General features: G+C 42.7%; 1 protein-coding gene across 2 annotated transcripts; it reads right to left on the bottom strand.

Annotated features, from left to right (window-relative positions):
- Nucleotides 1–767: 767 nt before the first annotated feature.
- On the bottom strand, nt 768–27,531 carry map4k5 (mitogen-activated protein kinase kinase kinase kinase 5). Of its 2 annotated transcripts, XM_076108599.1 has the most exons (34): nt 27,126–27,531; nt 26,514–26,756; nt 22,947–23,004; nt 18,691–18,781; nt 17,735–17,799; nt 17,564–17,619; nt 17,423–17,470; nt 16,633–16,675; nt 16,450–16,522; nt 15,867–15,998; nt 15,582–15,644; nt 15,394–15,475; nt 14,669–14,785; nt 13,768–13,846; nt 13,004–13,075; nt 11,986–12,044; nt 11,763–11,827; nt 10,584–10,628; nt 10,188–10,230; nt 9,862–10,075; nt 9,532–9,617; nt 9,086–9,127; nt 8,742–8,826; nt 8,578–8,657; nt 8,255–8,315; nt 7,492–7,606; nt 7,164–7,222; nt 6,743–6,846; nt 6,267–6,444; nt 5,854–5,922; nt 5,650–5,742; nt 5,317–5,387; nt 3,473–3,528; nt 768–1,762 (listed from the first exon to the last, which is right to left on the bottom strand). In XM_076108599.1, the coding sequence occupies exons 2-34, from the start codon at nt 26,619–26,621 to the stop codon at nt 1,675–1,677; spliced, it is 2,700 nt and encodes an 899-aa protein (XP_075964714.1). In that variant the 5' UTR covers nt 26,622–26,756; nt 27,126–27,531; the 3' UTR covers nt 768–1,674. The 2 variants fall into 2 exon arrangements, with proteins under 2 accessions (XP_075964714.1, XP_075964715.1); XM_076108600.1 differs by lacking the exon at nt 13,004–13,075.

Genomic DNA, 27,531 nt, shown 5'->3' with positions numbered 1-27,531 from the left:
CACAGAATACATTTCGGAGACGAAACAAAGGAACATAGCCAAAAGATAAAGAAAAAAGTTCGTAGAAATAGTGAAACTATTTGATCATGTTTTAGTGAATCAGCTCCATCAGAGCAAACATGGCAGGTTGGTTTCTTGATTTTATTTTGACATCCGGTACTATCCACTGACTCAACTTGACGCATTTTTATCTTTTCCACCTCAGTTCCCATAGGAACAGCTGCCTGAGTCCACCTCCATTAACTAAATGGGAAAAGCTTGTTGTTTATAGATCTTCAGAGTATCAGAGAAGTTTTTAAATACAGAGGCGGGTAAACGTCAGCCTCCTGCAGTCAGTTGGTCAGGTAAACCACCCACACAGGTAAACAACCCTCTACTCTCAGAGGTGGAACTCCCTGATGCTCCCATCCTTACAAAACCTCAATCTGACATCACTTATAGCTGCAGTAGATGACTTTGTGCTGCAGTTTTATCATTCTAGGATGTGTTTTCTAACACTTCTGAGTCCATCGTTATGTTTTTGGTGATGATCACGACAAACCAAATCCGCCCGACCTCATGAAATGAGTAAAATGTAAACTTAGCATGTTGTTCTGTCGCAGTGGGACTAATTAGTGCAGGTTGGTGAAGTCAGAGGACCGGCAGACTAAACGGTGAAATGATGGAAACTAACACTCACCCGTGTTCCTCCGTTCCTCCCTTCAGACCCTCGTCATCTGCTCTGTTGCATTAATCCAATCTCACAAAACACGTAAAGTCCACTCACGTTATCGTGTTAACAGCTTTTTTTATTACAAAAAAAACAGCATACATTAAACATTTTGCGAAGGGAATGCAAAGATGTTAGCAAAACCTAGCATTGTCCCTCATTTTGTCATTTTGATTTTAAATAAAAAAAATGTACAAAAGTGCTTACATGGTGCAAATAATAAGAAAAAGGTCTATAAAAGGAAGGTAAAGACAAAAAAAAAAAAAATGTACATTATATCCGACTTCTAAAAACGCAGCAGAGCAGGAGAGATGCGACTATATTACATAGCAGTAGAAAATAACCCAAAGCTGCTGTTCACTAGGTAGTTAATCCTCACACAGCAGGACTGCACTGCCACTGTCTGTTAATCCAACATCACTTAGCACGAGGTTAATAAATATTGCTTAAATAACCCACAATGCTCGGGGGTTTCTGTTTAAACGGAGCTTTTAGTTTGACTACAGAGCTTGTGAAATCTCCTCTCAAGCCTTCGAACGTGATTATGAGCGACATGTTACAGACAATAACACAATAAATCTCCCACAGTTTCGCTAATACAATCACAAATTCTTGTGAATCTTAATGGCACTTAATAACACCTCTAGATAACTTGTTTGTAACTCGGTCCACAATGTCCACTGCAGCTTTTATCGGCGCTCTGCTTTCTGCTCGTGATGGTTTCCGTGTTGCTTGTGATGAGCGTGTTGCTGGTGTAAGGCTACTCATGAATCCAGACTGAAGAGGCTCCTCTCTCTCTCTCTCTCTCTCTCTCTCTACTGACCTGTCGATCCCGTGATCAGTAACAAAAGCTCCCAATAACTGTTAAACCAGACGTTTCCCTCGACACAGAACCTGAGGTGAAGGTCTGGAGTTTTCTCCCAATAAAACCTGAGGCATCTCCTCCACTTTCCTCTGGGGGAGGCTCAGTAACTGTTCTCATGACCTGCTAAAATGTAGAGGTTGCTGTGGGCCGTGGGGTTGACTGTGGGCCGGCTCTGCAAAACCACCACCCTAGAAAAACAAAAACACCACGGTTAGAACATCACAGAAATACTAAACGACGGCGGTCGTGGTACCTGGTGGAGCGTTAAACTATACATCACATGTACATATTACATTACATTACAGTCATTTAGCAGACGCTTTTATCCAAAGCGACTTATAATTCAGATTCTATCACCGTAGGCACAGCTACGGGAGCAATTTTGGGGTTAAGTGTCTTGCTCAAGGACACATCGACATGCGACTAGCAGAGCCAGAGCCGGGGATCGAACCGCCGACCCTCTGATTGAAGGACGGCCCTGCTATCCACTTAGCAACAGTCGCCACACATACACATACACTAAAAGGAATACTTGTTGGGAAATTAACTTAATTGCATTCTTGCTGTGCATTCGATGAGAAGATTGATACAACCCATATATGGTCTTAGCTTAGCATAAAGACTGGAAACAGGTGGAAACAGCTAGCATTGTTCTACCAGCAATGTAAAACCACAACTGTAAACCGTCCTGATCCGACCGGCACAGTCAGATCAGGACGTCAGCATCGTCAGACGCCATGTGGTCGTGACAGCCGAGGAGGGAAGCTACAGTCCATGCTGTCCGTTCCATCAGATGAAATTACAGAGGCATGGAGAGACACTCAAACCAGGCTGGCAGTGCCCGGGCAGCGGTGAATAAAACATGGGGGAGGGCGCCTTGCTCCGGTGCCACAGGCAGGACGGCTTCATCAGGAGTCATCACTGACTGGGCTGGGAGAGCACGCTCTGTGTGTGTGTGTGTGTGTGTGTGTGTGTGTGTGTGTGTGTGAGAGAGAGCTAAATCACATCCTAACTGTGTCTGCAGCTCAAACCGGCCGTCATGACATCAGTCGAGACCTCGATCAATGAGTCGATTAACAGAAAACTAATCTGCAACTATTTTGATTGTTGTTACAGTTGGTCCTGGTTTCTAAAACGTGAGGATTTACTGCTTTTGTCGGATTCACACCATGAATGTATTAATTAGGAGAAAGGACTCGTCAGTTGCAGCCCTGCTGTCTCTGCAGGAGTAAAGTTTCAGCTTCTGTGAGCTGAAGATTTGCGGTTTTGCTTCATCTCACGTGACGGTTAACTGATTAACTTTGGGTTTTGGACTATTGGTCACACGAAACTAATTTGATGACATCTATTTGGACTTCAGGAAACTATAATAATGTTTCACTATCTTCTAACGAGAACGAGAGACAGACACAGAGACAGGAGACACAGAGAGAGAGACAGACACAGAGACAGAGACAGAGAGGAGACACAGAGAGAGAGACAGAGACAGACACAGAGAGAGACAGAATTCAAGGATGATGTCGTGGTGCATTCAGGAACAGTTGGGTTTAGAGTCGTCTGAAAGTAAAATCTAAGAACAAGAACAGATGAAAAGAATTGATAGAATAAATAGAGCGAGGAGAGACCGGTAGAGAGCTGTGGGCTCACAACACAGCAGGTGAGCGAGCTGTTTGGTGGTTTCCAGGTAATCAGACCTGAGGGAGGACAGCCACAACACGAGTGCCTGATAAACTATACCAACAGGGGTATTGATGAGAAGACAGATAGGGTGAGGAGGTAGAGTGAGACACCGTCTGTAGTCCTGTTTGCTTGTGAGGTGACGTAGAAGTCCTTTGAGACTCGTTTTGATCACTCGTCTGCACTGATGTAGCTCAAGAGGGAAATCTCTCTGTACCAACCTGTCAGATCCGAGGAGGCGGAAGACTCGGCTTCGATCACAGATCTCCTGAGTCACCTGGGGAAGGAAAAAAAAAAAACACTGACAACTGGTTTTCTGTGCATCTGACGTACTGCTGGTGCAGAGGGGGAAGTTACAACGCATGAATCAACAAGTATCGTTATACTAAAGCCCGTTTTCACCAGACAGACCTCCACAAGAGCAGGCTTCTGAGAGGCTCCTGCCTTGGCAAACACTACGTTTGTTACCAATCTTACACGTCATGTTCACTGACACTGAACTTATTACTTTAGCAGCCTCACAAAACATTATCATGATCTAGTTGTTGTTTGGTATCAGTCTGTATGTTGAAAGACCTGTCAATCAATGTCAGAGTGACAGAGTTCCCGTCCTGTGTTTTGAGTGTTGGGGGTTCGGTGACATTGGGATCACTTATTGTGTCTTCAGGTACACGACGTCTATATGTATTTGAACAGACTGCAGGTACCCGAGTGCCGTCTCTAGGGACTCTCTGTTATTGTGTACAATGCTGGAGCTCACTAGTCTGAGTCTCGAGATGTAGCCCGACACTGTGCAGCGTGAAGAACAAGGGGCCCCTTCAAACACACACTCTCACGGGTTGACATGTCACGAAAAGTTGTCGACAGACGCGAGATAGTCGGCGTGTGACACCTGCTAGGTGCAAGTCCTTGGCCTCGGGAGAGATCTGATCTGTTGAGGTCTAAACGAGAACAAGGTCTCGGGTGTTCAGAGAAGCACCCACCGGAGCGGATCAACAGGCCTGCCCCCCCCCACCCCCCCACCCCTTAATGCCTTCGCTCTTGAGAGGAATCATAACGAGACAAAGGCTGAATTATTTAGTGCTGCTGCTGTCGTGCGGCGGGTTTCGTTTATGATTGAGCATGAATTTTGCATGGCAGCTGACATTTCAAAAAAATCCTTGCTGTGGCAGAACCGTGAAGCTGGGCTGGGATCAGACCTTCCGTTTCATCCGAGTGCCAGAGGACCATGTCTGACATGGCGAGCTTTCTAAAGGCTGGCCCCTCTCCCCATATCGCTTTTCATAAAAACAGAATGCTTCACCTCCCTGTGATCTCTTGAACTTTTAACTCTGCTGCCGAGCGCCACTCGTGATCAGGTGAACACGGAATCCCTCCGTGAAAGGAGGACAAATTCATTACCTCGGCCTGACACAAAGACACGTTGTCTGGCTTCACCTGAGGTCTAATCTCCCGGGATCATCTGCGGCGCGTCGCCACCCGTATAAACGGCGGGCACTCAGGGTCTTTGTGGACAAGAGCCAGAGGTGTTCTCATGTGGAGAACAAACAGGCTCGTATTCGGGAACAGTTTCTCCTCTTTAGTCACTGGCAACCCATGAAAATGGAGTCGGATATTTCGGTAAAAAATGTCTGTCATGCACTGGCCAATTTTGAAATTTTGGGCTATTTTGCTTCCATAACATGTCTTCTTTCAGACCAGTGGAAAGAAAACGTCCAAAACACACATTTAGGTTTTTATTTTACTACCGTGTCCATTTGACTCTGTAGAGTTCTCCTAAATTCACCAAAAGTTATAATTAGATATAATGCCTCATTTGCATAAGCAAACATAAAATTCCATAAAAACAAATTATACTAATTAAAGTAATCGACTGCGGAAGTTAGTTAAAATATTTGACCCCATCCACCTGAGGTTCCTCCCCTGAAGACTGAAAAGCTGAGAGGTGAAATATACTCGACTACCGACACACAATAAAATGGTACAGTATCAAAACGTTCTTGTGAATTTGTATTTCAATATAGTCGCAACCCAGCCGTCGTATATGGTGAGATGTTTTTTTTACCTCATTAGACTTGAAGTTCTTTCCTTGCATGCCATGTTTCCAGAAGGCCAGGACGCTGTCCTGAAGGCACACTGTCAGAAAACAAAAGGTAAGAGGACACGCGTCACTGAAACACTGCCAGCGTCATCAAGAGTTTACAAAACGCTCTATTGTAAATGTAACATTTGCTGCATATAAAAGCAGCCTTTTTCTGTACCTGCCAGCCTCGTCATGCTGGGAGGTTTTTGTATAACTCCCTTTAAGATAAGGACATTTTGTTGTAAGGTATTACACTGAGTGATTTGTAGCTCCATTTCTTTACACAGAGTGTAAAATCCCTGTCTAAAAGCTTACCAACAGATTCGATACAGAAATCAAAGCTGAGCTCAGACGCCAGCTTCTTGTTGGACTTCAGTCTGCCCTGGAGATTAACAATCTTCAGATTTTCTGGGGAGCGAAACAATGAAAAAGGTTGTAACAATGATGTGGCAGAACGTAGATACATCCACACCGTACACGAGCTGCTGGTCCGAGCTGATGAAAAGAGATTGTACTTACTGTCTAAGCACACCAACACGGTGTCTCTCTCCAGCTGGGTGACATGGATTGCATCCACCTGCTGATGAGCTGTGGGAAGGAAAGGTACAACATTAACAATCATCATCACACCATAATCAGTGTATTCATTACAAGTAATTAAAAGTTTAGTACAACTACTTTTTACTCTCCTTAGGGGTTCTTTGCTAATTTATGAGGCAGAAAGAAGCATGCTTTAGAAAGTTAACAAAAAGCCACGTCATCACATGTTATGTGCCTGGTTGTTCAAACTGCCCAAAAGCTCTTCACTAATAATAAATCCACAAAGACGTGAGGCTGCATTGCATTCTGGGGAGGTGACGGCCAATAGACAGCTCGTCTTTGTATCGTTTTCATGGTGTTCGTCTCCGCAACAGAGTACATGCTTGACCTACTTGTTCCAATCTCTGTGAACCAGGAGGAGCAGGAGTTAAGGTTGATGGTCTCAAAGCGGACCACCTGGTCCGGCTCGTTGCCCAGGCTGATGGCCACACACACCAGAGGATACTCGTGCTCCGGGACCACCAGCATCTCAAACACTTTCAGTGGGCTGGGAAGAGGGAAGTCAAAGTGCTGCAGCAGAAAGAGAGCACCAACACAGAGGGGTTTGAGTCAATGGCGTTCTGATGTGTAATGATAAATTAGAAAAAATAAAATAAAATTGATAAATTGGAAAAAATATAATTGATAAATTAGAAAAAAATTGAATAAATTGATAAATTAGAAAGAAATTTGATAAATTAGAAAAAGAAAAACAAATACATTAGAAAAAAATAAAATAAATAAATTGATAAATTAGAAAAAAAAAGAATTAAATTAAATTGATAAATTAGATAAGATAAAAATAGATGGATAAAAATAGCCAATTTACCTTGATAAGCATGAACCTCTGCATGGGCTCATACCACTGCAACAAGACAATCCCAGACTGCAGCGCTCCACACAAGTACTTGTGGCCTGTATATGGATTTCTCACTGTGAAATACAGAAGACTGTCACAAAGTGTAGCTTGATTGTGCAACGTAGGTTTATAACAATTTACATCAGAGTATGTGGTTTAAAAAAAAAAAAAACTGTCTAGGAAAACTCATAATAATGAAAACGTCAATTTATTCAAACCGCACTCAGATTAGTGCACAATGTGAATAGTCACGAGGGCTTAGAGAACACAAACATTGCAACAAAGCTAAGGGCGACATGCCCAGAACGGAGATGTTAATCATGTATTGACACAGTATAATATGATGGAAGAGTAAATAAAACAGAGGGGTTGGGAGGCAAAGGCCACTCACCAATGCAGCACTTGTGACAGCCCTTTGTGTCGGGGATCTTAGTTGTCAGGGCGAACCTCCTGAGGAGAGAAAACAGTCACGTTGTTGTGACTTAAAAGAGCCGATGACGTCTAGAATCAGTGAAGTCGGCCAGTGCGTCTACCACTGCAGTAGTTCTTCATGATGGAAGACGGTAAGGAACAAAAAGACTGCCACACTCATGCTGGGAAACATGTTTAAAGTTAAAAAAAAAAAAAAAGCTGAGTTGTGACCTTATCACAAAAGCGTCAGGAACGTGTGGTGAGAGAATGTTATATACGAGACCAAAAACTCGGACACATGTTCTCACCTGGGTAACATTTTGTCTGGGAAGCGATGAGTCTGGAACTGAGCAGCCAGGCCGGGCTTCTTCAGCTGCTCAAACAGCCCGATGAGATTGTGAGAGTACAGCTGGAAGGTTTTCCCTGCAGCAGAATATTATGCGTCATATGTTATGACGTGACAGGGTAAACCTTTCTACTCGTCATTTATTTTAAAACACACTTTCTGATTTTCCTTTACACATTCTGGATCCATAAAGCAGCTTTCACATGTAGAAAGGTTAGATGTGAGCAGAGGGTAACAACAGCAGTGTGATGATGATGTGAAGCATGATTACCTTCTGATGAAGCCAGTTAATAGAATATCAAATCAAGCCAGGCGAGAGGAGGAGGAGGAGGAGGACGGACAGTGTCCAAAGGAAGAGGAGAAGAGAACAGAGGTCAGGTATACCAAGAAGCAAACAGCTGAGGGTGAAACCCAAACTTTCTAATCCCATCCTCAACTGTTTCGCTGAAAAAACAACAGCGACTAGGACATCTGTTTAAATATATGAAACAAACTATCCTACATTGCAACCTACAGAGACCAACATGTCTCAGAGGAACAGGCTGTAAAGCCAGATGAGTCACTGCGCCACAAAGACAAAGTTCATAGAGGCTCTGATGACAAACATAAGACACAGTTATTGTAGGGCTGCAGATGTGGAGGCAGCTAGGTACCACAGGACAAAGAGGCAGCAGGTTATGACAGTGGTCAGTGAAGCAGGAGGCTGTGAGAAGTCCATCACCTACCAGACAAAGACATCAGGATGTTGTTGATAACGTACAGCCATGTGCACTTCCTCGGGAACAGCTAAATAAGGAATTAAACAAAAGTGGTACAATCACCAAATAGTTGGACATTAGCTATCTGGTTTACTACGAGTAACAAGTTCTTAAAAAAGGCCAAGGAACGCATCATTTACTAACTAGATTATTTTATGGAGTTACACGTTTAAAAAAAAAAGCCCCATCAACAACTAGTACATTTACTTAAAAGCAATATAAACCTCCCATACAAAGTAAGTAACACTTAACTAATCCGGGTTATAGTCAGTGTTTTGAGCTGCTGTTACCTGCTCCATTGTGGCTTCATGCAGCTCGTTAAGGTTCAGCGTATAGATGCCATCCACCGTCCCAAAGATTAGGTACTGATCTAGAAGACAAACATTTGTTTTTAATTAAGCTTTGGCCTAAATAAAAGAGGTTTGTGTAACACGCTTGTTAAAGGGAGCGGTACCTTTGGTGTCTGGATGAATCCATGATGTGGCACAGTTGATATTCAGTGGACAGCCATCAAACACTTTAGAGAAACAGGCTCCCATCTGAAATGCAAAAAAAAAAAAAAGCAACATGGCTCAGAACAGGCAGCCGCTGGCTCAGTGAAGCGCTGAAACGTCAGCCAGGGTTTAATGAGCTGAAGCTGAAGCAACCACAAAGCAGAAAGCTCTGTGGACACAAAATATCTACAGAATGTAGAGCAGCAGCAGCAGCTCAGACAACAGTTTAATGACAATGCCCATGAAACCAGGCCAGCGGGGAAAAGTGAAGGCTGCGAGGGAACAATGCAGAGGATTCACTCACCAGTACTTTAGGAGTGGGAGGAAGACCGTTGATGGCTGGTTTCTAACGAGGAGCAGAGGAAACAAAAATTATATACTGACAACACGGCAACAATTACGTTCAATTTAGCGGCTTAATTTAGCTTCAGCCTCAACAATGAGCCGAACAAACAACACGGAGTGTTTTCTTTTGTGCGTCTTCTGTCAAAGTGAATTAATGTTCGACATGAGTGGATGCCAAAATTCCCTCTTTAACGGTTTGTGTTTGGATCGGACGAAGGGAAAAACATCATATTTGAGGTTTGAGTGTGAGGCCAGCCAGCTAGTTGGAGACACTCCACAGATAAAATATAGGCTCTGAAACCACAGATGACATTTTACTCCTGAAACTGACGACGAGGAGTGTGGCTGATCATGACTGGAATACATGTTGCAGCGCAATATGTTGTTCAGTATCTCCAGACTCACGGGGAAATCCTTCTTCTCCTTCCGGTGCTGTCGGTTGGGTGGCATCTTGGGACTGCCTCCATTCACACTGTCATCCGAATCATTATCTGTCACGAGAGAGCAAGCAGATGAAAATGACATTTGTTATGAAGTTATTAATCATACCGGCAAACACCCAGAATCTAAATCCAACGATAAGACGCATTCGCATCAGGCTCGCTTACCTTTCCATTCAGATTTACTGAGAGCTTGTAAAAATAAAACAAGTTCTCATTTAGACACCCGCTTGATTGAAGACGCATGAACAGGTTATTGCACATAAATAAAGTGTAAATTCAGACTAAGACTCACCAGGATCAGAGGCGTGAGACAAAAGGCCGGGGCTGCTGACGCTGACAGAGAGGAAATCCGGAGGCGAGTGCTCCACCTTGTTGGCCAGGTGCTCAGGTGTGCTCTGGATGCGAACCACCTGGCTCGGTCCGTTCTCAGAGTTGGGGAACCTCCGGACCGTCACAGAGCGCTCATCGTTAAGGCCGAGCTCCTCCGACGAGCTGTTTAATCGTGGCTGACGGGTAAAAAGAGTGAAAACAGTTTGATGTGAATGCAAAAGCACTACATAAGATTCTAATGGCATACAATCCCCACAGTAAAACGGTGGTTATAACTTTGGGGCTCACCTTCGGAGGAAGAGGAGGAGGAATGCCGGGCTTGAGAGTTGACCTGAAATGGAGGTTATAAATATAAACTACAGCAACGAATGTTTGGGTAGGACTCTCTATGACGGCCATGTCTATAATGCATTACAAACATACTTATGTGTTCGATGATTATAATGTATTACAACCATGGGGATTACAATACATTATGATACTTCCAAAAAAGATAGGATACCTTACAAGTCATCATAAAATCCTTTGTGTGTTATGATTATTGTAAAAAGGCCTTATGAATATTCATGACTCGGTCATATTCATGACTATAATTATACAGTGCTTTAAGCATAATGTCTGTAATGCATCATAGACACGGGCGTCATAGAAAGTGTCACCAATGTTTTTGTGTAAATCACTCACAGCTCTACTCCTTCAAAGGCATCTTCGAGATGGGCGATGTGTCCCCTGCAGGAAACAAACAGCGATCAGTGTGGAAAACAGGACTCGGGAGCTCAGGAGAGGTGTCAGTGGTGGAAATGTTTACGTAAAACCCCTCCTCAGAGATAAAGAGAGTAGGACTCTGAGGAAATGAAGTGGGGTGTATTCGTTCTAACCCGAGAGAGCTTCAATTCCAACAAAAATCTCTCACTTATTATGTTTACTACAGCGTTAGTTAAAAAAAAATCTATGCAGTCTCTTTATTATCCATAAAACTAGAGACAAAAACAAGTGATGCAACTTTAACAAAGTTCTTTAGATAGCGGAAGTAAAGGTGTTAAACCAGCAATGGACTTTATTCTACAGCCCCGTCCATGCAGGGTCAAGTCTGAGTAAACAAGTTTGTCTATTTGAATGCTGCAGTATTTGTCTCTTTGTACATCACACTGTTCTACCTGCCTGGTTGTCTCAGATTAACGTATGCACAGTTTGGATCTACAGCTATTACCACACCACGGATGGTGAATGGAGGGGTGTCACTGCAAAAAGGATCGGGACCAAGCGAGGGGTGGAGTGGATGACGTGGTTTAGGGTACGACAGCACACACACACACAGTGTTAGGGTTACCGTTGGAACAATTCGTCCTCAACGCTTTTGAGAAGGCTCCTTCGTGGGACAAGAGGAGAGAGAGAGAGAGAGAGAGAGCCCGACAGCCAAAAGAGGACAGAGAGAAGTGGAGGGAGAAAAACAGTCAAAGCACATTGAACAAGTGAGAAGGAGCTTAAGAGGCCAAAGCAACATTTCAAAGTGCGGACGGGGGGAGTGAGTTCATGCACAGACACAGGTTAGCTCTGGTCAATTAGCAGGTCAACGTGGGAGGCAGCGAGGAGGTTACAGACCATAACTTAGATGCTGTAGTCAGTCTTTTCATCAGACGTCTTGCTTTCTTGAACTATACGTTCACTGCCACTAATATGTTGTATCCCTGCATTTTGTTTTCAGTTTGAACAAACTCCTAAGACACAAAATGTTCCTTTCTCTGAATGAATCTAGGGATGCATCCATCCAATAAATAAGCCAGGTCATGGGAGAGGGGAGAGGGAGAGGGGGGGGGGGGGTAAACAGGAGCAGCTCCTGGGACAACAGTTTCCATGGATTACCTGGTTATTCCTCCCTCTGTAAAGGGACTCCAGGGGGAAGGGAAGTCATTATCTTTACTCCCATCCTGTGGAAAGACGCACATGCACACAAATACAATTTCTAAAAACTGCATTTTCTTCATTCGTAGATATTGTTTTTCTACATGCACTTAAAAAAAATAATTGTTTACAAACAGAAGGTAGCACTTGAATACTGATTGACTAAAGTCAATATGATTATCACCATTTCAGAACGAGCCTCAGTCTCCTTCAGGAGAGGTGGTTCAAACTGGAGCTTGTCAACTGTAAATGACAGAAAGACGTGTTCAGTTTTGTGTCGTTTTGCGCACGCACACACACACACACACACGCACACACACGGCACTAGAGGGCATCAGTGCCTAACACTTCAAGACACACAAAGCCTTGGGCGTAGTACTGATGTGCATTAGTAGCAGGAGCCTTAGAACACACGTGTAAGAAAGAAGGAACCAACAGCAGATCAACCGCTTCCGTTACAATGAACCAGCCAAAACACCACAGAGCTCCTTCTCTGATTTATTATGATACGATGTGAATATTTGCTCTGGAGCCCGAAGACTCGTCGGTCACCAGAGACAAACACGCATTACACTTCACCAGATCTGTTGACTTTAGGGGCAAACTGGTGAGAGAGCACGAAATACAATTAGCTCATGGAACAGATTCCTCTTAGTTTAGGTCCGAGCAGTTGATCCCGTGGAGGAGAGTATAAACAGGAGTGATCCTGCTGTAGGTATGAAGGTGAAAGGAATCAACCTAACCTGCCAATAAATACTCCCACATAATCGGCTTCTCATTAACAAAGAAACTTTGAATTCAAGAATTCAGACCACAGAGATTTCTTTCCTCATGTGTTTTTCTGCTCGAGGTATGGCGATAATGTGGAGGTGCTGCAGCATTTAAAACACAGATAACGGCGAGGTGGTGAGTCACTAACACAGGGATCAGGTGAGGCGTATGAGTCAAACCTAACTTCCATGTTAGGATCGGATTAGTCATCTACAATGTCATTTCATTTGACAGGAACCAAGACATCACAACGTCCAAACTTTATTGAAACTAAAGAAACTGTAAGTAGCCGCCACATGCAGAGCAACTCGCCTTATTAGTGCCACTTAAATCTCACACACAATGTTCTGTTGTGTGCTACATGATCCTAAATCTCAGGAGGTTTTGGGAGTGAGCAAACACACACACCGTCTCACTACACTGTCACTGACCTGCATCCCCCCCGTGGCCCTCAGTGAAGCTAGGACTTGAGTACGGCCCTCCTTGGTCTTTCCCATTGTTTGCTTCATGTAGGAGGGAAAGTCAGACGTAATTGTGAGAAATATAGACACAACTAAACAGGAAGTGCATCTGGTACAATCACAGTGAAGCACAGCACGCATCGCTACAGATAAATGAGACAAGCAACCAACAAAGACAGACATCTCACCACTGAACTGTTACTACATCGACCCAAAATGATGAAATGAGAAAAACTTCACACTTCCGACATGACGGGCACAACACAGCGTTCACCTTTATCTACAACTACTGACGACAACACAGACACACAACAACTTCCCTGAAGGGTTGCAAAATAATACATTTACAGAATATATTAATCTGGATCCTCTGCCGAATCCAGTACCAACACATGTTGACCGAGAAGCACATTTTGTATGACCCCCTTCAGACAAGCCATTTCACATTATTCATTGGAATAAAGTTGAGGGACAGTTAACGTAATGGACTGTACTACATCCACTCTCTCTGCCGTCAATGTCCAGGCTATTTTTAGACACACTACCACATGCTGTGGTCTGGAACAGGGCCAGCCAGTTCTGCAGGATTAGTGGGATGACCCTCTGAAGAGCCGACGGACCTCCATCAACCTACACAGCCGGGCCGACTGACATGCTGACCAATGACAGGACAGATGCACAGCAGGGGGTTGGCCTTTATCTTGGTGCTGGGTTTGGGCTTTTTGTTTACTTACAGTCTATCTCTGAGCGCGTCCTCTCAGCTCTGGCTTGTTTGTTGGTGGAGCGGATGGTGTGTCTGACTGCAGAGAGGGGCTGAGGCAGGGAGGGCGACAAAGATTTGAAGATAAGAAAATAGGTTTTGACAGTGGGAGCCGCACTTGACAAGACAAGTGCAGAAAGTAGGGTAAAGTGCTGTCAAATCATGCAACACCAACGCTGCATAGCCTGGAGTCATTTAGAACAATGACGACGTTTATCTTTTTAAAGATTCTGCAGAAAAACAAAACCTGAAACTTGCATGTGAAGCTTAAGGAGAACCGAGAGCATCGTCACATTATTATGCATCCCAGAGACTGGTTGTTTGCAACAAGCTCCATTGCTTGCAGTCAATAGCCTTCAGGGTTTTTTTTCATTCATGGTGGCCAAGACAGTGCTCCTGCTGTCAGGGGGAGAGCAGCACAATGGTCCTTTAAAAAGGCACTCGTACCACCTCTTTGGCTGCCACGTAGATGTGATGTTGATTACAGTTGGAATAATAATGTCAGTGGAGAGAATCAAGAAGAGGGGGAAGGGCGCTTTAGGGGAACATGAAAACAGACTTCAGCCGAGATCACCTTTTTTACTAAGTTGCTGAAAAAACACGGTGTGCTAATATTTACATTCCCCGCTGATAGAGACTCCTACAGTGTTTGCATGAAAGTCTGTTTTACAACAAGGTCTGGGGAAATTGGACAAGGAGACAGTCAAAAACAACAACTGGGGCACATTTCTTTTATACTTTATCAACAGTATATACTGTTGAAAAAGTTATCTATATCTTTCTTCTTCACTTCTTTGTAGACTTTAAATTCCCTTCTTAGTTTTTCAAAGCATTTGCAAATGTCTCACAGTGTTGGTGCTATTTTTAGTCGTTACCTCCAGGTCATCATCGTCCACCTCACTGTAATGCTGGTGGTTGTCTGGGTTGTTCATCCTATCTAGGAGATCAACAGCGAGCCTCCTCGTCAAACCCGTCTGGGCTACATACACATGCTGCAGGAAAAAAAGGACAAGATTGCCAGTTATTATGAACCGGTGCATCATTTGAGAATAATAGTTTAAATACTTGTGGTCCGACATCCTTAATCTCACACACAAGGTCCATGCTAACAGGGACACCAGAGTCCCTAATGAAATGGATATTTAAGTCCAAATTTCGCTGTTATAAAGTAATTAAACCACCTGCGTTAATCATCAGATTCCTGGCCACCTTTCCTCAGAGTGAATGATGTATTTTAAGAAGCAGCAGGACTGCGGGCTTCTTAAAAGATAGTTTGTCTTGGAATATGCATACAGGCTGGAGCACCAGCCTTCTTCCTCTTGGCTGAGGCTTTGTTGACGTTATTTAAGAATGTAATTGTTAATAACTTAAGCCCTATGGGCCATGATCTGGCTCTGGCCCACAAAACTATGAAATTCAGCCAAACCACATAGAAGCTCATTGGGACGACTGAGATCCTTTTGGCTAACATGCTACATTTCCATTGTGAATAGGTTCAGGCTAAAAGAACTGCAATACATCCTTTGTTGCAAACATTTCAATCTCCTACTGTATAATGTCTACCATACAGCATGCCGACGCGCCCAGTAGGGAACATTACCGATAGAAGTTTTTCTGCAGTGGGCCTCTTCTTTGGGTTCTTTGTCAGAGACACTTTGACAAAGTTATGGAAGGCGGTGGACCTGGGGAACAAGACGATTTTGTTTTAATGCAATGTTCGTCACTGTTCTCCTTCTGAGACCAAAGTGTAAGGTTTCATAAAGCACACCGAATCTTCTGGGCAATCACCATTTGTTTTTGTCTTTTAGCTTCGGAGGCTGGAAGCTGCTCTTCGACATCAAAAACAAGGCCCTAATGAATGAATGAAAAACTTGAATTGAGAGTGGTTTTGACAGACTTAAAGAGGGAAACATACTGAAGTAGGCCTGCATCCTATTTTAATAACAGACTTAACGTATTCTGAATTAAACAGTATGACCATTTAAGTGATGAAACATGACAGGGAGACAAAAGGAGAAAAGCGGCTTAAGAATGGTCTGAGGAAGCTCTGACTGATTATTCTTTGAGACGTGCCTCATCGGGTGGAGGTCAAACATTGGAGGCTGCAGCTCGGCCAGCTCGATGGACGTGATGCCAACGGCCCAGATATCACACAGCTGGTTGTAGCCGCCGTTCTTCTCCACTGCTGCTACTTCTGGAGCCATCCTACACAGATTGAGGACAAGAATTCAGTGATGACTCTCCAAAAAGAAGGATGAACGGTTGGGTCGGGAGTTCCTCTTTGAAGTGGAAAACTACGCTGGCACTAATAATGAGATACTGGTGATCTGTGTGGGAAAACTGTTTACTTTTCCCCCTGTGACAGTGTGTTTAGAGCTCAGTGGTGAGGATTCATGGTCTTACTCAAAAACACTTCAGCTGCTGTGAGAATTTGTACTTGTATATTTTAGGGGAAGCGTCTATCTAACCACTTGTACATGTTGTCGCCACAAACTAGATTCTGTTAGATAAAATATAACACAGACAGTTGACGAGAAAATGTTCTAGTATCTGATTAAAACGCTTCTCGGAATATAAAAAATTCCCCCATCGTTCTTCAAACTATTCAGCAAAGTCAAAGGCCTACTGGCTCATTTAATGACGGCGACACACTCACCAATAAGGTGTTCCGATGAAGGACTTCCTTTTGGCAATGGTGGCTGTTATTTTGGCTGCAACTCCAAAGTCAGCTGTAACGAGGATTGACAGGGTTTTCTTTCAGATTCCGTAATCCACATACGACTGAAAGCTACAGAGGCGTTCAAGTCCTTGAGAATTAAGACGCTGAAGAGCGACTTACCTAACTTCACATCTCCGTTGTCTGTAAGAAGTATGTTGGCACCCTGTTAAAAAAAAAAAAGATCCCATAAACATTTATTTTACTTGAAAGAAAATACATTCAAGAGATCATAATAATATTTTAGCATCATGAGACTGAGGCTGCTGTGTTGCCAAACTGGTTCATAATAAAAGTGCCAATCATGTGTTACACATCTTCAGAAACATCTGGTGGAGTTGAAACATTAACTGCTGGTCTGGTACTGATCAGGCTGCCAGTAAAGGTGCACCAGTATCACCGCTTTCTGACGGTCCCACTGACTGTTCCTGTTGGCCGTGACCGACAGTCTCTCTGGTGGCATCCTGGGGTGAGAGGAGAGGAAACAGGAAGTGCTCGCTGCGTAGAGCAGAGTAAAGATAATAGGTCCAACCCTGACCTTCTGTGAGAACACATGAAACTGAGGCTGCAGTCTGTGTGCGTGATCAACTGATCACATGCTTTCGAGTGAGCACATCCCCGGCTACACTTTTCCTGTGGCTTAAGTTCACACCTCTGCAGCGCTGCTGCATCAGAGGGCAGTCAGACCTTTGGGTTGCTTGAGGGCCAACAGATGCAGTTACAGTGACATTAAGTGTTTTCAGGCTGCGCAACCTCTTTTTGTCAACCTCACACCTCTCCTTTTCTTTTCCCCTCCTGTTCTCTCGTGTTTTGTTTGTTTGCATGAGGTAAGGTGTCTGTATGCGACAGAAGAATGGGCCTGACCCGGATAATTCTAAAGCTAGAAGAGAACAAAACAAAGCAGAAAAGATACCTTAATGTCACGGTGCATCTTGCCCTTGTCGTGCAGATATCCCAAACCCTGTGAAGGGAAAGAATGTATTCAGTAACAAGTTCAACTAAAATTAAAAAACGCATGCATTTTCTTTTTTTAAATACGTAAAAGTACAATTACCTGTATAGTCTCTCTGCAGACGTACGCTATCTGAAGCTCCGAGAGAGGTCCCGTCACTATTACAACACAAATTCATTCCATTTTTGCAGGTTAAGGATTTCACAATGTGCGTACAGTATTTAAAACCACTTTGAGTTCATCGTACTGGTTATGAATAAGACAAAAGCTCACCATGATAAATGTCCTGCATAGATCCTCCACCACAGTACTCCATACATATCCAAAGTTTCTCTCGACTGATGAAAGAGGGAAATAGGAATTTAAGAACTGCTGCTCTGCTAGTTAGTTATATAATAACTATCCAAATATTTTTACAAGTGGTTAAACATAATTAAGCAGCAAAGGTGTCTTGTTGAACAAGTTAAGCTGTACAAATCAGCAAACCTTCCTGAAACAACTTAACCAACACATGTTAATAAACGTTATGCAGAAAGGTGAAAGAATAAACTGATTAGTGCTTCTGTTGGTGAACTGGAGCTCTAAGAGAGCAGCGAGTAGAGAAATGATGTCAAGCCTTTGATAAGAAGCTAAAAATACCACCAGTGTGATCAAACTCGGCCACAGGAGACGAGGATACTCTACATGGAAATGATTTTAGGCCAGGAAATCGGTCTGAGCGGAAACCTAAAATTGTGGTTCTTCTAATGCAATTAATCTAGTTCCATAATAATCAACGCATGGTGGGTTGCTCATTAACATTTCACAGTAACCATTTGTGCTCTATGTGGCGAGACTGTACAAGCCGTGCATGCTGTGATGAGACGTGCAACTCTCTGCACTAACAGCCACATAAAAACAGATCAGAGGCTCATATTCCAGTTAAACCTGCTGGAAGTCGGAGGCAGCGGCGGGCGGACCAGCCCCGACTTCCTCTCAGAAAAACAGCCACAGAACACAGGCTCCGTTAGAACAGAAGAGTCAGCACCAGTCGAAAGGTTTGAGTCACACTTTCACACACAGGCGTGACTAAGTCTTTAAATACGTCGGGTGACTTTCAGGCAGCGCCTCGTTAAATCCGTTTGACAGTTATGAATTTCACAAACGTTATATGTCGGGACTGGCTGCGAGAGAGGAGGAAATACCGAGGGAAAAATGACAAAGCAGGAGTATTTTAAGCCGGCTCTTACCAGAGGTAGCTCCCAAAGTAGGCCACAATATTGTGGTGCATGCATTCCTTCACCATGAAGATTTCCTGCTGGATGATGGAAAAGTCATCCCCTGGAAACAGAGGGAGAAATCACACATGGACAAAAAGTCTGGGTTTTCATTTTCTGCTCAGAGAACCGTTTCATTTTAATGATTGTGGACATGACATTTAAATTTGTTTGGTTTATGAATCATCTACAAAGTCATGTTTTTTTTTTTACACAAGAAAATAACTTGAATTGGAAGTATTTTTCAGATGATACAAAAGGTTGTGCACACCATAAACATTGTGTTTCAGAAAACACTTTCCACACCCAGTTTGCCAACCTCAAAAGCCACAGAACAAAATCTTCCCATATTTCACTCCGACTATATTAATCAATCTTTTATCTCTGTATAAGAACAGCACATTATTAAACAGCCAATACCAATAGAAGGAACACCTTGTACTTTTAAAGTTTTTGTGGTATGAGCCGATATCCAGGCTGCTTTCCAGTTCAGCAAAAGCACTCCAACACATCCGACTAGTAGGAAGTAAGAAGAGTAAAATATGTACGTCCAGCTGCTCCCAATTGTGCAGAGACATGGTCCTGGAATACATCAACGGGAGGTTAAGCTCTGCCAGACTTTGCCAGCTTCAGCGCTCTATCAACAGACTGTCATCAAAGGCATCAGTCCAGATTAAGCTCATTTAATGGATACAATCTCAGCCCCCCCAAAAAAAGAAAATCGCACATTACTTGTAGTGGAAATTACTGTCAACAAACCATTTGTTTTCTGCATATGGTCAAGTGTTTAAACTCAACAAAATGCATGTCAACAAAAAGGTGTTTTGCTGTCTAAATTCGGTTATAAAAATCAGCCGTCTCAAAAATTGCGTCCAAGCTTTGGTGAGTACCACCAGCTCCATCCCTGGAGACAGAGAGAACTTGCTCCAGACACCGTACCGGGACCACAGAGGCATTTCATGAGCACACAAACAATGTTTTTAACCCAGAGTAAAGAGCAGTCTTGTTTATAGTCTGTCTGGGAGGTCAGGCCCTCTCACGGGAGTGTCTGAATTAAAGAGGCTGGAATGCAAACACGTGCAGAACCATCCCGCTGATAGACAACAAACCAGTGACGTTCCATCATCTTTGAACTTACCCCCAGCTACTAATATGGGTATTAGTTCCATCAGAAGGGTCGAGATAATACGACTATTAGCTGTCTGAAGTACATAAAAGAACAACAAGTCTGTGACTGTGAAGAGTTTAATACAAACATCACATGAAACAGATTCATCAGATTAATCTCTTCACACTCTCACAAAGACAACAAATCATGTGCAGAGACCATCATTGGTAATGAAATTGTTCCGACGAAGTATTTTACTTTTAACCAAACAAAACCTGATGAACTTTTCTCATTTCAATAAAGCTTCATCGTGGTCCATCGTTGGATATGTTGTTTATGTAACAAATACACTGTTTACTACCGTCTGAGTAAGGTTTACAAGTAATAGTGTTGAGCTGTTTTAATAAAGTACGGAGCCTCTTCTTACCGTAACTATATAAGATTGATGTCTTTGGTATGACCCAACGGGCTTAAGGTTGAGTAGGAAAGTCAGAAAATATTCAGAGACAGAGTTACTGATGGATGATTTTGGTCTAAACTCCAACAACAAAAACAAAAAAAGAATGTAAATAACCTTAAATCAAGGGAAGGAGACATGTCCCACATTTCTTTTTGCACAGCTGAGACGTTGATTGTGCAAAGGGAAGGGAACGTCACCAGTGTGTGTTTGAGTTCTTATTGCAGTGGGGGAAAAAACAACCTTTTAAAAACAGGATTTATTATTCTTGCTTGCCAAGAATAAAGTCTGCTCAGGAATGTCAACAGAGGCCACGTTAAAGGGTCAATCCCACAAACTGAACTCTTTCCTTCCATCTGTAAAATTAAAGCTGCGTTTCCTCCTCTTTGTCTTTCTGTAGCATAATAAGGACGAACAGTAACGAATGTCTCAGCTTTAATGACGACGAACATGAAAATCATTTTCCACATTCTTCGTCGTTTGCCACATAATGCAAGAGAAATGTTACTTTTGGGAACTCATTAATTAGGTTACAGTGACATATAACTGCATTTGTAATTACTGTGTTCTTTAATCCAGAGTCATTTCACAGGAATAACTGGTGTTAAATCACAATCACTTAACATTTGTTGACAGAGAGAAACTGGTTGAAGGAGCCACAAGAGTTTGATTAACAGTCATCTCTGTGACAGGACTGTGAGCTCAGTCCAACATAACGAACTTCACACGCAGTCTCCTCTTCTTGGCGAGTTGAGGCATAAGACTGTAGCCACTTCCTCTCAGACCGAGCGCTTCCCTCTGAATATACACAACCTCGCGTAATGCTTCAAGTTTCTATTCAGCAGGTTGGATTTATTCAATGTCAAGTCCTGCACAAGATGACACGTTTGAAGAAAAGGAGTTTATCTTTAAATTTAATCCCACCACAGCTGGATTTCTAATGGAAACTTCTCAATGACAATTAACAACAAAATACGTCAAAATGAAGTGTCATAAGAGGGAAAGAGGAACAGTGAGGGATGTAGTGATGGTGTTCAAAAATAACTGACGAGTTAATGCTTGTACACAGGAGGGGAAATAAAAAAGAATAAATCTCTCCTCACTCCGTGTTGACGGCCCAAACTAACTTTGTCTTAAATAGTTGTTTACCACGAACTAATCAGATTAACCTGCTCTGTGGCCAACAGAGGGCTTCCTCTCTCTCACTCAATAGCGGCGTCACTCCTCCTGGTCAAACCTGTTTGAGTCTGCGCTCCGCCCAAAGCTGTTTACCTGAAGCACAGAGAGGAGTGACTCCAGCAAAGAAAAGAGAGTCCTGCTTAAACAGGACGACCTGAGCTGGGTTAATCCTGGTTTCATCTTAAAAAAAAGATAAAGCAAGTATGAATAGAGCAAATATGAAGGGTGCTTAAAGATGCTTATAGGACAACCTGTGCAGGGCTATGCAACGGATAAATGTAACCTATAAAATCCTCTGTGTTAAGCTGCAACACTGCTCTCAACCATTTTAACATGACTTAAACCGTGAGTCATATTGAGGGGATTATAAAGGGCATTCTTCTTATTTTTGGACATTTTAAAGACAGAATAACTAATCGATTACTCAAGAAAATAATGGGCAGATTCATGGAGAATGAAAATGACGGTAATTTGCAGCCTCAGAGTGAAGATTTACTTCAAATGTATTTCTGTTAAAAATAAAAGATTTATTTATATTCTTAAAAGTCAAAAGTCATGACGGCAATAAATAATGCTCCCCTTTCCCTCTTCTGACTCTTTTTTCTCAGGTTACAGCTAAGACCCTGATCTTCTGCCCCACACACACACACACACACACACACACACACACACACACACACACTAATCCCCCCTCCTCCCATCTCCCAGCAGAAGATATCTATGCCTTAAATAAGAGTTTATCAGGTTGTTAGAAAAAATCTCAGAGCCATAATTTTGAAATGAAGTCTCAGAGAGAGGACAATATGACACCTGAAGAAGTCGACGCGTGTAAACTTGAGATAAAAACATCCCCTCATCCTCTCACTCACAGACTAACTAACAGTGACATGATGAATGAAAGAGAAAACAAACAGGAGTGAATGTCCTCCTCGTCCACTGACTGGTAATCATCTGAGCTCAGTCTGGTTGCTGGTGGTACAAAGCCCTCATTATAATCCCACTAATCTGGATCGCACCGACTCTGTCACTAGGTCATCCGCAGCACAGACAGCAGAGCTGGGACACAAACGTCCTCCTCTGCTTCACAGCAAACAGCTCGCATCACCCCGCTCTCCATATCGCTTCAAAACGGTTTTATTTGACGAAAGCTGCACACCAGACGAGGCATGGGACGAAAAGCAAATAATAATAATGAATATTGCATTCATAAATCATATGCCCTCCTGCATAAATAAAATATACTATACTATCCCACGCTTAAGCCAGAAGTCGGTTTGTGGTTCTGCACTCTACATAACGTTATTTTGGATATTGACCAATGATCATGATTTATATTAAAATATGCAAAACATCAATGGGTCATGAGTATTGGCACTGTACTACAACATTTTGATTTGTGCATTTTGTACATTCCATTCAAACCCCTGGAAAATACCGGACTTATCTTCCAGACTTTATTATTATTATTGTGAACATCACTCTTACCTGGTTCCAACTTTATGATCTTCACAGCAGCGAGCTCCCCGGTTCGGATGTTTCGAGCCTGAAAGACACAAAAGCACAACGGTCAGCACGGCTACAAATATCACAACGCAGTTATTACTACAGCTTTAATCACAACTCGTGTTATAACGGTTTAGGACTAAACTAGAGGTTCGATTCTTCAACCTACAAAACAAAACAAGTTTCCATCAAGAATGCTGAACATTCCCTAGTTCCAACTACTTAAGTTCTGTCACTTTTCGTTTGTCTTTGATAGTAAATTGAATATTGTCAGTTTTCTGACACTTTATAGTCAAAATGATGAGTCGATAGAGGAAAATAATCAGCTGGGACCGTTTGGACAAAACAAGCAATTTGCTGATGAGCTCTTAGAACTTGAGACCATCTTGTGTTTCTCACTATTTCTAAGATATACATGTGATTGGGAAAAAAAAATAAAAAAAATTGCTTAATCAAAACTGAAAATAAGTCAGTTGCAACCTTGAATATTACATAACATGGGACTGTATTCTGTTGGGAAATCAGTCACAGTTTTGGTCCACATAAGCATCAAACCAATAAATGCCATTTGTATGATCCCCACCCCCACCTCCATCAGTCACAGTCAGCATCACTACACACTGGAGCACAATCAGACCGAGAGTCTACTTAAACACGCACCATCCCCAGAGCTCACGCTGGACAGGGTCAACCTTTTCTTCTACATGTCTGTGCAGTACCATCTTCACAGTTTAATATCGTATTTTACCCACGGCTACATCTCAATGGCATTAGATTTAAAAACACATCTATTTGTAGGAAATCTTAAAGTAGGTTGCACGGACTTCAAAATCCAGGTCGAGACGGGTTTCTGCCTAATCCGTGTGAGTGCAAGTGACGGGACGAGCAGCTAAATCACCCATAAACCATGAAACCCTCCAGCATGGCCACCTTTCAACACAGGGACTGTGACACACACACACACACACACACACACACACACACACACACACACACACACACACACACACACACACACACACACACACACACACACACACACACACACACACACACACACACACACACACACACACACACACACACACACACAAATCTACTGTACTTCTTCTGCAGCTGATAAGGCAAGTGCATCACACACTTACACACTTACTACAGAAGCTAAAGTCAACCTGAGCACTAAACCCAGAAAGGGGAAGTTGGTTACTGACTGTTTAAATAGGTGATGCAGCAGACAACACAAGCTTGAACATCCTTAAACAACCTTTGACTGGAGGAAGAAGCAGTCTGGCATGTAACAAGAAACAAGATCAACCCCCGTGTCCAGGGACTGGCCAGCTGTGCCTGATGTCTACACAGATCTCTGGTTCAGCTAACTGAAGTGAGAATGTTGACGCTGACGAACAAATAAACATGAAAATAGTTCCCGACATCCAACAACTTCAAGTTATTCTTGCACACACTGAAGGCTGACTGAAGGATAGCGTCTCTTAACACACATTGTTTATGAGTATAAGTGACCGGCAGTGTGCAGGATTCATTGGTTCCTTCTTTGTCATCAAACCTTGACACGAGCACCGACAGAGACAGAGCTAGTATCAATGCACTGACCTACATTATTGACCCGTCGTAGATACTGTTACTGCCTTTCATCAACTCAAAAAACAAAACGTGCGTATCTTTCTCTGTACAGTAAGATTTTAGTACATAATGTTGAGTGAACCTTTAAGTACTGATTCTAGACAAAATTTGGGCATTTAAAGGATTATAACAACAAAATACACTGAGAGCTAAGTGTATGACATTATAATGAAGATAAATGAATCATTATCACCAGCAATAACAAAGAGAGCAATATGTGGCTCTCAAATGAATACAAACATGTAATAATTCATCCAAGGCCAGGATTTCTGTGTGCATTAAAAGTCAGCCGAGCACAGCGGACCGAGGGAGGCCTTTTCAGAATTTGAGGTGTTTCTGCCGTCAGTGCCGCCCAGAACACACCCAGCAGAACGCGTGTTTAGACAGGGGCCCGATCATATTTCAGCGCGCTGCAGTGCTCAGCCTAAGAGCTGCGGGAGAATACCAGGCGCAGCATTCCACCGGTGGCCTGTCTGGGGGTGGGGGTGGGGGGTGTGGGGGGGGGTGGGGTGGCTGGCTAGAGAGGCTGTGTGTGGACGACAGGCGGCCTGAACTATCACTCTCTGGATCAGATGGGTCGTCTGTTTATCTGTGGCTGATAAACAAGAACAGCTCCAGAAAAACACACACCTCCCCACAGCCAACAGAGAGTGGGGAAATGTGGATAAATCATCTTGTGTCACAGGACATTTTCTCACATCGCATTTCTTTGGTTCATTGCAGGATACATACAATCATTCCTACAGTAACTTTCCAAAACTGCATCCACTATATACCAATATAACCATAAAGAAATATTTTCTTTGGATTCTATGCAGTAAAACTCTTCTAATAATCTGGTGATATGAATTTTCTTTGTGTCCTTCCTTTAAAACTTAACCGTTTTTAATGTGGGACTGTTTCTGGCAGTGCAGTGACTCTGTTTGTTTGACTCATGAATGATTGATCATGTGTACAAAGATTGCTCTCTTACCCAGTTTCATACGAGTTAACAGAAAATAATTTGGTGAAAGCAGTAAAGCTTCTAAAGGCAGCAAATAGAGTCCATGAACGGTTCCTTCTTTTTCCTCTCTAGTAACATAAACATCACATAGATGTTGTAGCTGACAGCAGATCTACAGATTAGATCTACAGATTAAGTTTAATAAAAGTAAATCGATAACTGATAGTATCCATTTTGAGGAAATACTACTGCTGCTGTTATACTGCTGCTGCTTTGGACTAGGGATGGGTAACATGTGCTCCATCATAAAAAGAAAAAGGGATGTGGATAAATTAGACAAGCAGGTACAAGCTTTCACTGTTCATCTCACTCAGTCAGTCAAACGGGTTCAGGAAATTGTTTCAGTTAACTTGCACAACCAGGAAAACGACACTAGGGCTGCAACTACCGTTTTTATTACCGATTAATCTGCAGAAAAAAAAAAGAGAAAAATGCTCATCATAGCTTCTTCAAATTGCTTGTTTTGAATGACCAACAGTCCAAAACTCTAAGATATTTAATTCATATATGACCAGAAACATTTAGCAAATCCTCACATTTGAGACGCAGGAAGCAGTAAACGTGTCTTTTTGCAGATTCATTTTCTTTTGATCTACTAGTTGATTAATCAACTGATCATGGTCTTGCATCTCACAATGAATACATGATGTAGATTGTTTCATGTGACAGTACTGTTATTACTGCCAATAAAGTGTATTTTAGTAGCAGAAGAAGACTATATGAAGGGATGCCAAACTTGGCCCTCATTCAACAGCTACTGCCAAATGTGTTGGCCACATGTTATTGTGACTCACAAAACAAACAACACTCTGGCTCTACTTGAATTAATAAGTCATGTGATGATGGTAAAGCCAGATATGAGCAGCACTAATGACAGGCTGTGGGAACCAGTAGCTTCACTATACCTTGTACACGTCTCCATATGTGCCACTTCCCACCCTCTGGATGAGCTCAAAGTCATGCTGAGGGTTCCTCCTCTGGATTTCACCGCTTGGCCGGGGATAGATGTCCATGGTAGCTTGAACCAAACGATCCTTTTACATTTAGTAGATCAAATCTAGTGGCGGAGGTTTGATGAAGCACAGGTCCTGAATGTATATTGAAGTCAATCCCTGTTACTCAGACGGTCCTCCTCTGTGTTCCATGTCCTGATCGAGAGACACAAGAAAAGTATTGGAAGGAAAGTGTTAAAACGACACCAAAGTTGACATTTCATCCAAGTTATGTGCGTCAATAGCCACAGAAAAGATTAGTCGATATTGTGTCACATACCGTGACATCTGTCACCAAACACCAATATAACCTCACGTTATGTATTCAATTTCAGAGCTCTTTCTGACCACGAAAATAACATCGGCGCGTGTTTAACGGTTAGCAGGGACACTGTGGTGATTCCAGCAAATAGCCAGAGCCAGGTCTAACGTTGCATCCAGGCAGCCAACAGCTAATGCTAACTAGCACACGTTAGCTTAGCTTCGCTACTGGTTCTAGCTAACTTCAACTGTGCCTAAACTTACCTTTTACAATGCAAACACCGTGGACGAATACATCTTGCATTGCAAATCTTTTCGAGGCCTTTAACCCGCACGATGGCGTCGAATAATAGCACCAAAGAAGAAGAGGAAAAGCGTCCCCCTTTGTTATCGAGGGACCAGTAATAAACTTCAGCTGGCTGTCGCTGTTCGCTCTGTCTCCTTCGCTCTGTCTCCTTCACTGTTATAGCCGAGTCCAGTTCTACAGCAATAAGTTTAATTAGCCGTTGACATGTCACTTCCCTCTGCTGACAGTTTAAGTAAGTTATTAATGTAGGAAAGCTACATTAATAATGTCAAGTATTACTTTTACATTTATTTAAAAAATCAACCGAAAAAGCAACAGTCTGTTGCTAAGCTCTGAGGAGTCGCAGTTATACAGAATCCTGAT

The sequence above is a fragment of the Anarhichas minor genome, unplaced genomic scaffold (genome assembly GCF_050575085.1).
Source record: "Anarhichas minor isolate MPS153535 unplaced genomic scaffold, ASM5057508v1 ptg000040l, whole genome shotgun sequence".
Taxonomy (NCBI): domain Eukaryota; kingdom Metazoa; phylum Chordata; class Actinopteri; order Perciformes; family Anarhichadidae; genus Anarhichas; species Anarhichas minor.
This window is presented reverse-complemented; position numbering and strand designations above follow the sequence as displayed.

Excerpts from the sequence above, each read along its gene's own strand:
- map4k5 (XM_076108599.1), bottom strand. The coding sequence starts at position 26,621 with ATGGACATCTATCCCCGGCCAAGCGGTGAAATCCAGAGGAGGAACCCT. Across the intron at positions 15,476-15,581 it reads CTAAAAGACAAAAACAAATG|GTCCACCGCCTTCCATAACT; the intron begins GTGATTGCCCAG and ends CTTGTTCCCCAG. Across the intron at positions 10,629-11,762 it reads ACAGAGGGAGGAATAACCAG|GGGACACATCGCCCATCTCG; the intron begins GTAATCCATGGA and ends TGTTTCCTGCAG.